We start from the raw sequence: 12,558 nt of genomic DNA on the forward strand, positions 1-12,558 counted from the left end.
GAATCATAGAATCAGTGAGGTTGGAAGGGACCTTTAAGATCATCAAGTCCAACCATTAACCTACCCTGATAAAAACACCACCACTTCTAAACCATGTCCCTAAGCACCTCATCTACCCTTTTCTTAAACACCTCCAGGGATGGTGAATCCACCACCTCTCTGGGCAGCTTATTCCAATGTTTAATAACCCTTTCAGTGAAAAAATGCTTCCTAATATCCAATCTAAACCTGCCCTGACATAACTTGAACCCGTTTCCTCTTGTCCTATCACTTGTCACCAGGGAGAAGAGGTCAGCTCCCATCTCTCTAAAACCTCCTTTCAGGTAGTTGTAGAGGGTGATAAGGTCTCCCCTCAGCCTCCTCTTCTCCAGGCTAAACAACCCCAGATCCCTCAGTTGTTCCTCATAAGGTTTGTCCTCCAGACCCTTCACCAATAGGATGAGGGATAACCATTTTAAACTGAAAGAAGGTAGATTTAGGTTAGCTATTAGGAAGATTTAGGTTAGCTATTAGGAAGAAATCCTTTACTGTGAGGGTGGTGAGGCACTGGAACAGGTTGTCCAGGGAAGTTGTGGATGCCTCATCCTTGGAAGCGTTCAAGGCCAGGCTGGGTGGAGCTTTGAGCAACCTGGTGTAGTGGGAGATGTCCCTGCCCATGGCAGGGCTGTTGGAACTAGATGGTCTTCAAGGTCTGTTCCAACTCTAACCATTCTGTGATGAAAGATGGTATACTTGTTTTCCTAACAGTGGAAAAACAATTGTCTGATGTAAATTATTGTTTTGCTTCACAGGTACATGTAAAGTGAATTTTCCTGACCCAAACAAGCTTCATTACTTTCAGCTAACTGTAATCCCAGGTAATTTTTTTTTTAAACATGTTTTGTTTCAGTGTGTGTTGTTGTTTAGGAAATGTAATTCCAAGTTTGCTCAAGAATCCTATAAGCTTTCCAGTCAAAGGCTAGCTGCAATACAGTGATTATTTTACAGGGGCAATGGAGAAATTGGGCTGGATTTTGAGAACTAAGTTCCAACAAAAAGGCCATCAAAATTGAGCAGATCTAGGAAGTATTCAGGTCTTGTTTTGTCCCTTTGATTGAAAGCACTTTTTTTCCTCTCAGCCAATTTCAAAGGACCTTGTTTTACTTGCTGAGAGATATCTCAGACTATGTCTTGAGAAATTAGTCTGTTACAGCCCTGTTGCATATTTATTCTTTTATACTGATTGCTTGAGTCTACAGAGTTGAAAAGGTAGATGGCTGATGTTAACACTATGGAAAACTTCAAATTTATGCGCATCTGAAGATGCTTAACAAGTAGGTGTCTCTTAGTCTTTGAATGTTAAAGTATGTGGAAATTAGATAATTGATTATTAATAAAACTAATGTAAATACACTGTGAAGCGTGTGCTGGCATACTGTTCAGTAAAAAGAAAACCTCAGGACTAAGTTTTCAGAATTTATCGTTTCCATTTAAATTTCTTAATAGCCATCTGAAATTAGAGTTTGCTCACATGGCTGTCCATTTTAGAATAGAAAGTTGTGTTTATGTTTTATGGATGAATTTGCATGCAAGAGTATTTAAATTTTATAGGCACTTCTTATTTTTGATGTGTGTTACCTTTGAGACTCTGTGCAACTATTTAAATGGAACATCTATGTGTTCAGTACATGGAGTTAAATGTTTGAGTTAGATGTGCTGAGATCAGGATCTCCCTGCCGACTGATTCTTGTAGATGTACATTTTCTGTAGATGCTTATTGACAACAGAATTCGGATGCAGGATGGCAGTCATCCTGATGTCTTACCTACACAAATAAAGGTTTACGCTTAACAGGGTGATAGGAATTTTTCTGATAATCCAGAATCTTGAAGTCAAACAAGCACTAGATGTCACTGTTGCTACTTACAGCCAAAATCAACTAGTGCTTCCTCAGCTGTAGAAATCTTGGGTGGTCTTTGTTAACATGTCCATTCATATGACACCTTTTTGTTATAGAAAAATGAGTAAGACTTGCCCTAGTCAGTGTAATCAAAAATAAATGCAAGTGCTATTATAGAACTTTTAACCTCTCATTCTGTGTAGGAGATGTATTCATGTCTACTTGGTGAAGTGTTAGCCCGCTTGCACCAAATGTCCTTCAGTTTATACGATGCTGCTTTATTATATTTTGGAAATGAGTTGGCTTCACAAGATCATCACCAAGTGAGTTAGGGATGTCTTTAATATGAAGCAACGATAGCTTCTTCATACTAATTTGAAAGTGTCTAAATACATAGTCATTTTTTTGTCTGTTAACTGCTGTGCAGCAAGATGTTGCAGTCAGAAGACAGTCATGGGGTGCAGAGCATGTATTTTGTGCTAGCTTCATTGCTGAAATGATCTGGGGAATGAGATGATCTTAATTAACATTTTGTTACTCTAAATATAGCTGCACAGCTGAAGTCTCTGCAGTTGCAGTCTGACCGAAGTAAACATCTATTTTCAGCTGAGCATAATTCAGGTACAGAATCTTGTGATCAGCTGCAGCTTAGCACAGCTCTTTAAAGACAGAACATAACACATATCAAGGAAAATCTTTGTAGCTTTCTGATTTTCTTTATTATTGAGTTTTTTTCTTTAGACTATGCTAAATCTTAGTTTTTTCTAGGGTAACAGAGAAGCAATTAAGTGGTTGTCACAGATTTTTTTCTGGCTCAGATGGGCCAAAATCTTTGCTGGAGGCAACTATTTCTGCAGTGTCTAAACAATGATGCATGAATCCTGACAGTCAGAGGGAAGAGCCAGTTTTCTTCCTCCTGCCTGGAACTCTCTCTTGCATTGAGGAGCTAAGTTACTTCTAGAAATCGTGCTTGTGCATCTGGCTCTTAAGGGAGCATGTTGCAAATATCTCTGCAGCTTTCCAATTGTGGAACAAGAGCTGGGCTCAGTGCAGCTGTGGGTGCCAGGGAATATCTAAATGCTGCCTTGCAGTTCTTGCTCTTAGGACCTATGTAGTAAGTGTGCATAAGATAGGGTTAGTGATCTGCACAGCAAAGAGGTTCTTGCTGGCTCACTTAGGGTTCTCAGTTTGCTTTTCAGCAGTTACGGAGATTTCATGCTTCTATAACAGATCCGTTAAAGGGGTGCTAATTATTTTATATTCATATTTTATGTTTAAGTTCTCTTACATTCTGCTTAACATTAGAGCTTGAATTCTGTAACCATATTTTACAAGGAATCTTACACCAAGACAGTTTCTGAAAGTAGCTGGCTGCCAGGGTACCATGAAGGTACTGACTGAACATGGGTTGTAATGCAGAAATGTCTTTTGTGGTCAGCATTCTAGCCTGATGTTATTGACAAAGCCTGTTTTCAGGTGCCTTGTTTAATGCAGTCATTTCAAATGTGGCTGGTCTAGAAAGGGCAGTGAAAGAAGCTTCTTTAGGTTCTCACAAAAAGGCTAGTTTGAATAAGAAAATAAACTTTACCACCAAGCAGAAATATTTTCAGCTCTCTTGCTCTGTGCTTCTCAAATAACCTTTCTTAGTAAGTATATAACGTCACAAAACTATTCTGGTGACAGTGAGTTTTAAATGAAAATGAATTTGTAGAAAATCTTGATGAGTTTGACTGCTTATTTCACATTAAAAGTTACTTGTACTCAAGAAATTCCGATTCCTTTATGCCATAGCTTTCTGCAGTGCACCATGAGTGGATATATAGTAGCACACACTAGAAAATGGATAAGATTTAGATTTTACTGCCACAATGGACAAACGGTGTGTTCCTGAGACAAATACCGCTGCCTTCCTCTGCTGTCTGAAGCTTCTTCTTCCTTTTGTCATCTGAAACAAGTGTTCTGTTGTTGAAAAATGCCCTTACGCCACCACTTGCTTTTGTTCTTATTTTTGTATCAGTACCATATTGGATCAAAAGCTAGGAAGAATAAGGAGATAGATGCTTATAACGCAGGCAGAGTCCTGCCTGCTGCACCGATATTTGGGGCACAAAATTGGAAGCTGAAATTAAAACATAATAATGACCTGGGAAAAAAAAAGATGAGTTTAGGTGGCTTGCACATGAAGAAAACTGGGGAAATATGTAGGTTTAATGCAATTTTTGTGCAGTTCCCAGGCAGTTGGGGTAGTTTGGGGTTAGTGTGGTTATTTTAGAGTCCCATTCTTCATGGAATTAATAAAGAGCCTGTTTTCTGTTTTCATGCCATAAAATGACAAATGTCGGTGAGCGTGGCTGAGCATTGCAACACTGCTGATTCAAGAAGCTACTATCAAAAGCGCATCCTTTGTGGCCTGTCCTCATTATCTGGCATTTTCTTTAAAAGCAATAAAATAATCTAGTTTAGTATTTTCACATCACTTTTTAGCCATCGGAACACCTTACAAATACAAACTAAGATTAGGGTCAGGTTGTTGATAATGAAGCTTGAGACTGAAGTGGGAGGGATGCTTGCTCTGTTAATATAGCTTGAAGACATAAATTTAAGCAGTAGGAGGAAAACCAGAGCTTAGACATATTCCCTTTTTGCAAAAGTCTCGTCAGTGGGCAACTTCCTAAGTTATGTGCTAAAGCTATTTTATTTGACTGTTTTATTTATAGCACTCTTCTCATTATTAACTTTGCCAGAACTTCAGTTTCTCCCACCGCTGTTACATGCCTAAAAAATTGAGGGTCTTTGTCCCAGTCTATATGGGTGTTGTGGGACACAAGGAAGGAAACAATCATGTGGGAGAACCTATTTACTTGCTTGAGATGCCATAAGATGACTTCATCATGAAGGCTTATCTTGCTAATGCATTGTGAGATTTCTGGCTGGGTTCTGAGGCACTCCAGAGATACAAATTTTTAATATACATTTGAATGATTGGTAATGAGTAGTATGCTGTATTGTTGCTTTAGTGAAGTTTTACAAACAGGGAAAATTGTAAAAAAAAAAAAAAGGTGGTGGGGAGATGCTTTACTCTTCTAAATTGGTAAATATGTCCTTGCATATTTTATAACGGAACCAGTAACGCAGTAAGTGCATATTTTATAACGGAACCAGAATGCAGTAAGTGCATTTTTTGGTTAGTGCTAGCATGGATTCATGACAAGGTAAACCTGAAACATAAAGTGAGTTGTAATGCAAGGCAGTGGTGAGTATTGAATTGTCTTTGAAGGAGGCTTGATCATGCAAGTATGTGGAAATGACCTGCAGTGTAAGGCACAATGTGTAAAATGCTCTAAATCTTCCGGAGATTTATTTGCCTTACATAGAACACAGAGAAACAAATAAGAGAAAAGTGAATTAATATGAGGAATCTGTTACAGCCTGTAGAGGTGTTAATATGCAGTTGGAAAGTGCTTGAGCTAATCTAAAACATGTTTTTGCTAAGGAAAAGGGGTGTTCTTTCACCATCTGGATCTGCCCCTTCTCTTCTGCTGACACTGGTAATAATTTAACCCCTCTGCATGTCAGTTCATCTCAGTAATCCTGCAGGAAACTTTGCATTCTTCTTGCAGTGATGGTTTTATACAGTGAGAGAGGCTCAGCTGGGCATGTCCCCTCCAGCTGAACTCACCTTGTCTGATTTCAGCCTGCACGTGGACACTGGGAGTTTCTTCCATAACTGAGTGGAAGCGGAGCTATCCTGAGGTAGGTCTGCATAGTAAGGAAGAGCAGAGAAAATGAAGAACAGCTCTTCACCCTTTTTTCCCCACCCTCTTGAGCAATGTCAGAGTGATCTTGCTGTCTGTGCTTGGAGTCAAGGACCTACCTTAATGTTCCTTAACACTGCAGAGGCTGTGGGCCTGGAGTTTTCAGTATGCAGAGAGATGTGGAGCATGGCTTTTCTCTTGCTGCTTGACTGGCAGGAATCTGACAATCTTTTGGCAAGCTCTCCTCCCTTGGAGCCGTTCTTGAATGTTTCTTTTGGACAATTGTATTACAGTGAGGATTCATTAAATCTGGGGATTTTCTTTGACGTAAGGCACATGTACATACATCCATCAATAGGCATCTATTTCAGATTAGCAGGGGTGGAATACAAAGAGCTGCTGTGCACTTTGTTCCAACTCCACAAAATCAAGGAACTACTGAAATTAAGCCAAGGAAAATAACTTTCCACTGCTGGACTTCCTGAGCAACCTTAACAGTGATGATGTTTCTCCTTACCTTGCTGTACTGGCAGCAGGCTTTTCTCTGCACAAACACGTGGGTGTTTCATGTGATTGCTTATATTGGGAAGTGATAGCTCGATAAGTGCTTGTGAGCCAAAGGGTAGTGGGGAGGCCTGTGGAAGGCTTTGAGCTACATGGCTTGCACTATAACAAATACTGAATTCCTCTATGGTGTTGCTTCTTTATTTTAGTATGATCACTAAAAGACCTGAGATTTTTGACTGGTTTTTACAAAGAACGGCATCATACTTGGAAATAGTGAGAATTCCTGACACTTGGTTAAAAAGCTATTATAATGTGGTAGATGGTGGATAAAGTGCAGTTAACTGTGTCCTGTAGGGTAATTCGTTGGGGCTTGAGCTGTTTCAACTCCTAGGGGGATATGGGACCATTTCTTAATTGTTCCTTCCTGAAACAGTCAGTGTCTCGCCTTGAGTGTTTTGCACACTTGACAGGGAGCAGTTTCATTAAAAGGGTATTGGTATAACTTACCTTTTATATCTCATTCTTTAGAAATGGATTGCTTTACTGGTTTTTATGTCAGTATGTTTAAATACAAAAGATAAATGCTTTTATCTTGCTGTTTTTTTTTTCTCCATAAAAATCAGTGCATGTGCATTTACTTTCTGGTAAAGCATAATGTGCCTGAGAAGACTGCTTAATAAATCAAACACGCTTCAAAATTGAATTGGAGTGGAAGTGGAGAATGTATTTGAAAAGCGTATGTTCTGGACAGGTTATTAAAGTGAAATTTGCAATGGCTAAGGCTTGCAGCTTTGCACTGCACAGTTCAATGTGGAGGCAGCTGTAAACATTGCTGTGTGGGGTGGGGAAGAGCAGCCATGTTCTGTTTTCATACTCTGTGCCTATGCTGTTATTGCAGTCCAAAATTTCTGATGCTATTCATGTGCTGAACCTGTCAATGGTTTATGCAGGCCCCTGGGAGAACCCAGTCCATGACGTACTTCCCAGCAACTCTTTTGCTGTTCTGCAGGCACAGGTCTTTTGGAGTGGTGGGCTGGGCCTAGTGTGCAGTTGAGTCTCATCTTCGGCAGCATCTGCTTTTGCTGGGACACTTCCCTCTACAGCTGAGGGTTTGCGCTATTTAACAGAGTGACGCCCTCTCCTTTTCAGCAAGTCAGCTGATGAGAGATTGCAAAGAGGAGGAGGGTAGGAGCTGACTGCTGCCTTGTGATCATGGCGTTTACAGTATGGAAGCTACAGGCTTGTGCTGACAGTGGCAAGACTAGCATGGAGTGAAACCTGAGCAAGTGGATGTGGTGTATTGGCTGGCAGGAGAAAATAAGAGGTCATGCTAGATCTGTGTAGGGACTGGGAAGGCAGCAGGTCCAGAAGACACCATCTTGAAAGAGAATTTTGACATATGGTAGAGAAGCTAGAACTTTTTGTGTCTTGGAACAAGCTAGATAATAAGAAAACTGTTTTAGGTCTCTCTGTAAACTGTGGATTGCTTCCCAGGACTTTCCTTTGCAATGTTGGTTTTAAAAATAATACCAAAAAATACTGTCATGAGATGATAACCAGCCTTCCTGACCCTCAAGCCTTCACCATGGCTGTGCCATGTGATAGAGACCTGGAGTACTCGAGGCAGTTAGAGCGTGAGCACTCCTCAGGAGTCCCAAATCCCCAGTGTGGGCTGGGTACCTGTCTGTTTCCCTTTCTTAATGAGAAAAACTCAATAATGGCAATGCCGGACAGACACATTTCAGGTCACTTCCAAGCATTCCAGTTGTCAAGCATAGCCATCTCAAGAGTTGCAGGCTGACTATTGTCATATTATCTCTGTTTAAATGCAACTAGATATTTTCAGAGTTCATATTTTAAGGTTTAGCCATCTTAATAATTCAGTACTGAATCTGAGGTTGACAGAGGCAAGCAGATTTTGCTGACTGATATATATCATCCTTGCTCTTTTATTGTAGTACACTCTGAAGCATGCTCTTGCACACCATTATTCATATTACTCATGATATGTGATTGCTAGCACAAGTCTAGGAAGATGTGCTAAATCCTGGAGCCGGATTTTGCATACATTAGCAAATGAAGTATGTATCCAGCTCATTTCAAGGGTCAGAGGTGTAGTACCGCATGCTATATGGCAGTTGTGGGGCAAAATTTTGTTTATACAGACACAAGAAGTTCAATCAAAGGTTCCTCTCGCTTGGAATTGCCTGGTACTCTGATCAGGAAGGTGTTTTTCCGGGGTCACTCTGGGACTGTTGACTCTTCTGACTTAAATCAATTTCTGCTGTTAAGGTTTTGGGAGTGAATGTTCACACTCTCTTTAGACTAGGATGCAGCTAGTGTTCTGGTGTAACAAGGTTAAGTATTTGATGATAAACCCATGCCATTATTTTAATCTTTGTAATGACAGATATTTTGTATTATATGGCATCTGTTATTTTATCTTATTTGACTATTTTTCTTTTTTTTTTTTTTTTTTTTTTTTTTTGCTAGATGAGGGCTATTACCAAGGTGGAAAGTTTCAGTTTGAAATTGAAGTTCCCGATGCCTACAATATGGTGGTGAGTATTAGTCATTAATCTAACAGTTGTAACTTTTGATTTCCTTTCCAGGTAGTAGGACTGCAGAGGGAACTTTGTATTGAAACTAAGAAAGGCTCTTCTGTCTGTTACTAAAATATCACAGGTTTATAGAAAAATCTTGGTTGCGTGGAGTTTTGGAGGTCATCTGAACTCCTGCTTAAAGTTGGGGTAGTATTAAAAGTTGGATTTGCTGCTCAAGGCCTGGGACAGGTGGCATTTCAAAATTAAGATGGAGATTCTGCAGCCTCTCTGAGCTTCTGTTCCAATGTTTAATCACTTTTGTGAATTTTTTTCCTATATCAATTCAGAATTTCCCTTTTTGCAGCTTCTCTGTTGCCTCTTGCTTTATCACTGTGCACCTCAAAGAAGAGCCTGACTCCATCTCCTCTGTACCCTCCCTTTAGGTAGTTACAGACAGCAATAGGGTCCCCATGTTCAGCCTTCTCTTCTCCAGGCTGAAAAAATCCAGGTCCCTCAACTCTTTGTACTGCATGTGCTCTGGTCTCATCACCACCTCGGTGGCTGCTGGGCTCACTCCACTTTGTCCTTGTATCTGATACTGGGGAGTTCAAAATGGGACATAGTAATTCCAGATGCAGTATCATGAGTCCCAGGGAGTGGGAATAATCATTTCTCTGGCTATTATTTTGCAGTCCGGTGTTTGTAACCAAACAGCCTTGAGGCTTTTATTGCCTCAATGATATTATTTCTTAAGGAAAAAGTAAGTATCTGCAACTATCTGGCAGAGGCCGCTCAGAAGCGCAGATGAGTCAGGCCTGAGAGTCTTCCCTGCACCTGAGGTTTCATGCTCCTCTGTTCTTTTAATTATTCTTGAGACCAGCACTTAATGATTATTCTTACCAAAAAATGGTATATCTATAAGAGAAAGAATAAAATAGGTAAACAGAAAGGAAAAGTCTTTTTTGTCTCTGGGGCGTTCAGACTGGTGCTTATAGTTCTGATATTGGACATAGGTGCTTAATCCTTTTTGAGACCATGCAGTGGAGGACGTGGAAAGCACAGATATGGTGACAAGTGGCCTCTTTTAGTGCACTGGTTGTTTCCCAGGCTGTTTAGTTAAGTGTCTTTTAAAAATAACAATTTCAATGGTTATTAAGTAATAACCATTGCTTAATGGATGTGCCAATGATTGCGGTATCTTATTGTAGAGAAATAGAAAGCTCCGGACAACTTGGCCTTTTCAAGCATGAGAAACGTTGGTATTTCATTATTGTACTTTACTAAAATTGTAGAACCTTGCAAGGAAGGAGAGGTGCAATTACAGTAAAAATAACTTCAGACATTGTTTTCAGAGTTTAGCTGTCAAAAGAACAAGATTGACTCCAAAAATGGAAAACAGTTGGGGCACATGTCTGGTTCTCAGTGAGTTACACCTGCCATTCTGTATCCCAATAGTTTGATATGTAAGGAAACTAGACTCTTGAGCAATTGAGGTACGATATTTGCATTTGGGTATATGAATTGCAGGAAGAAGGAAGCCTCGTTTTCTTTTAGTTTTAATGGTTTTGATAATTTTGCTTGCTTTTGTAACTCTCCCACCATTCTACTTTCTGTTTTCTTACTTTTGGTGTTGATAGTTCAGGTCTCTTCTTTTAGAGAGGCCAAAGAATGTATAGGGGAGGATACCACGTAAATGTTTCCGGGAAGACTTTTGGCTCATGTTTTCATATGCACCAAGTCTAAGTTCAGCATTATATATATATATATATATATATATATATATAAATACACATATATACATATATGTATATATGTATAATACTACATACATATATATATGTAGTAGTTGCAGTAACAGCATTGTTCATATACAAATATGAAGGAGGTGCAGTGGTCTGGAATATAATAGCTTGAATTCCCAGACTGAGCTTGGAGAACAGTGCATTAACACTGCTAGTAGAGTAGAAAGGTTATGTTTCTCAGATTGGAGGAGTTTGGTCTGTGTTCCAGAAGATGTCTTCACAAGTTTTCTAATACTGTCCCACTATCTACTGGGACGTGCACTCTATCTTATAAAAAGCTCATGCTTGTGGAGGACTATAGTGTTTCTGAAACAGCTTTGAATTTTCCCCCTCTTTTTTTTTTGATAGTCTTGCACTTTCATAATAATACTGTTCAAGGGTTATCTGCTTAAGCTGGTTTTATTAGGATTTACAATCCTGGCTGTCTTTATTGATATGCTTCTCATAGTATGTGTGTTATAGATAGTGTTTGCAGCTGTATGGTTTTGGTTGTGTTTTTTTTTTTTTTTTTAAGTTTCCCTTAACCTCGCCGAAGAATTTCATACTGTAATACAGGCCACCCTTATTAGCTTGTGTGTAGTTACGTATACACTATAAATACAAAGGTGGTCATTTAAGGTTGACTACACCAGTATAAAGGGGGAAACCTGGTTGTGTTCTATGCTGTCTGATTTTTTTTTTTTTAGTCAGTTTCACTAGTGTGGCAATCCTGGGCACAGGGGAACATACTCAATACATATACTCTTTCTAATTTCTTAAATTTTTGTGTTTAAGGTGTTCACTTAAACAACACTGCTGCAGGAAAGTATTTAATATGTGTTAACAAGAGAGCTAAATGTTAATTTTGGTCTGCGTTTTTTTGATTCTCAATTGCTATAATTAAAAAATCTTCCGATTTCTTATGGTTCTCTTCTCAGCACTGGCAGAAAATCCAAAGCAAATGTTAATTAGAGATTTAAAAATTCTGAGCACCCCTCATTCAATACAAAAGCATAAAGTTTGCCTTTGTGCAATTTAGAAAAATATGCAGAAGGTTAAATGTTGGATAATGGTCAAGTTGTTAATGAAAATGTGTATTTTCACAAATATTGAGGTAATTATGCTGAGGCTATAGTTTGTTTTCTGCCAGGCAGAGTAGGACTGAAACAAGTGATGACAGTGTTTTTAACAGAGCTTTTCAGTCCTGCCAGTGCTCTTTCAGCCCATAGGTAGCGTTGGGATATTGCACATCTGCATCACTCCTTGCAGTAGTACTGAACATGTCTGTAATTTTTACTCCCAACACAAACAAGACTGGCGAGTCAATATAGCCCTGCTTCAGAGCTTGCATCCATTTTCTAGCTAATCCTTTTAGCTTGCAGAAATAAAGAACATCTGTTTTTAAAGCTACAAAATGCATAATTTACGGTATAGTTTCTGTAACGGCATCCTTTAATTTCTGTAGCATGCTGTTACCAAAATCCTGCATGTTTGCTGCTCCTCTGGGGAATTCTTCTTTTTTTACCCTTCATTCCTCATAAGCAAGCATCCAGCTTCTGCTGTGGCAAAAGAAGCAATGCGTAGAATGGTGGCGTAGTGGAAGGGTGTAAGAATATATAATTGAAGAGGAAAAGCTTGGAAGTTTTTGTGTTGTGTACTGCAGCCATGGCATACTACTCTGCCCAGGGAGTAAAGTATTGGAAGCTGGTCTGGAAAGTAGTGGGTCTGTGAATACAGAGAAGTAATGTATCCTTGTGTTTCAGGTGTGGCTGACTAAGATGTACACCGTCTTTTGGTACCTGGGCTATAAACTTCCTTAGTGCTAAAGGTTCAAGAGCCTAAAATGTGGGAGGGACACTTTGCAGCATGGATGCATTGGAGCAAGCACTACTGAAGTGCGGCCTCCTGCTTGTGAGCCGGCACACAGATAGTTAGGGTTTAGTCAGACTTCTGTACCATTGAGCTGGTGTAGTGAGTATTGGAAATGTTTATTATGATTACCTGTAAGGCAATAAAATATTATAAGGATTCTTCCACTGTATCCATAATTAAACCTATAACCATAATGAACCTATTTAAGCTGTTGATGTGGA

The 12,558-nt window shown here is 39.4% G+C and overlaps 1 protein-coding gene across 3 annotated transcripts in view; it reads left to right on the forward strand.

The window, feature by feature from the left end:
• The window catches only part of UBE2F (ubiquitin conjugating enzyme E2 F (putative)), a 92,963-nt gene that overhangs the window by 17,426 nt on the left and 62,979 nt on the right, over positions 1–12,558 (forward strand). For all 3 annotated transcript variants that reach the window (XM_082483918.1, XM_082483920.1, XM_082483919.1), the window contains exons 4-5: positions 792–857; positions 8,635–8,702. In XM_082483918.1, the coding sequence (XP_082340044.1) occupies positions 792–857; positions 8,635–8,702 (134 nt within the window). The remainder of the gene's footprint in view (positions 1–791; positions 858–8,634; positions 8,703–12,558) is intronic.

The sequence above is a fragment of the Vanellus vanellus genome (assembly GCF_965231255.1).
Source record: "Vanellus vanellus genome assembly, chromosome: 5".
In the NCBI taxonomy this organism is placed as follows: domain Eukaryota; kingdom Metazoa; phylum Chordata; class Aves; order Charadriiformes; family Charadriidae; genus Vanellus; species Vanellus vanellus.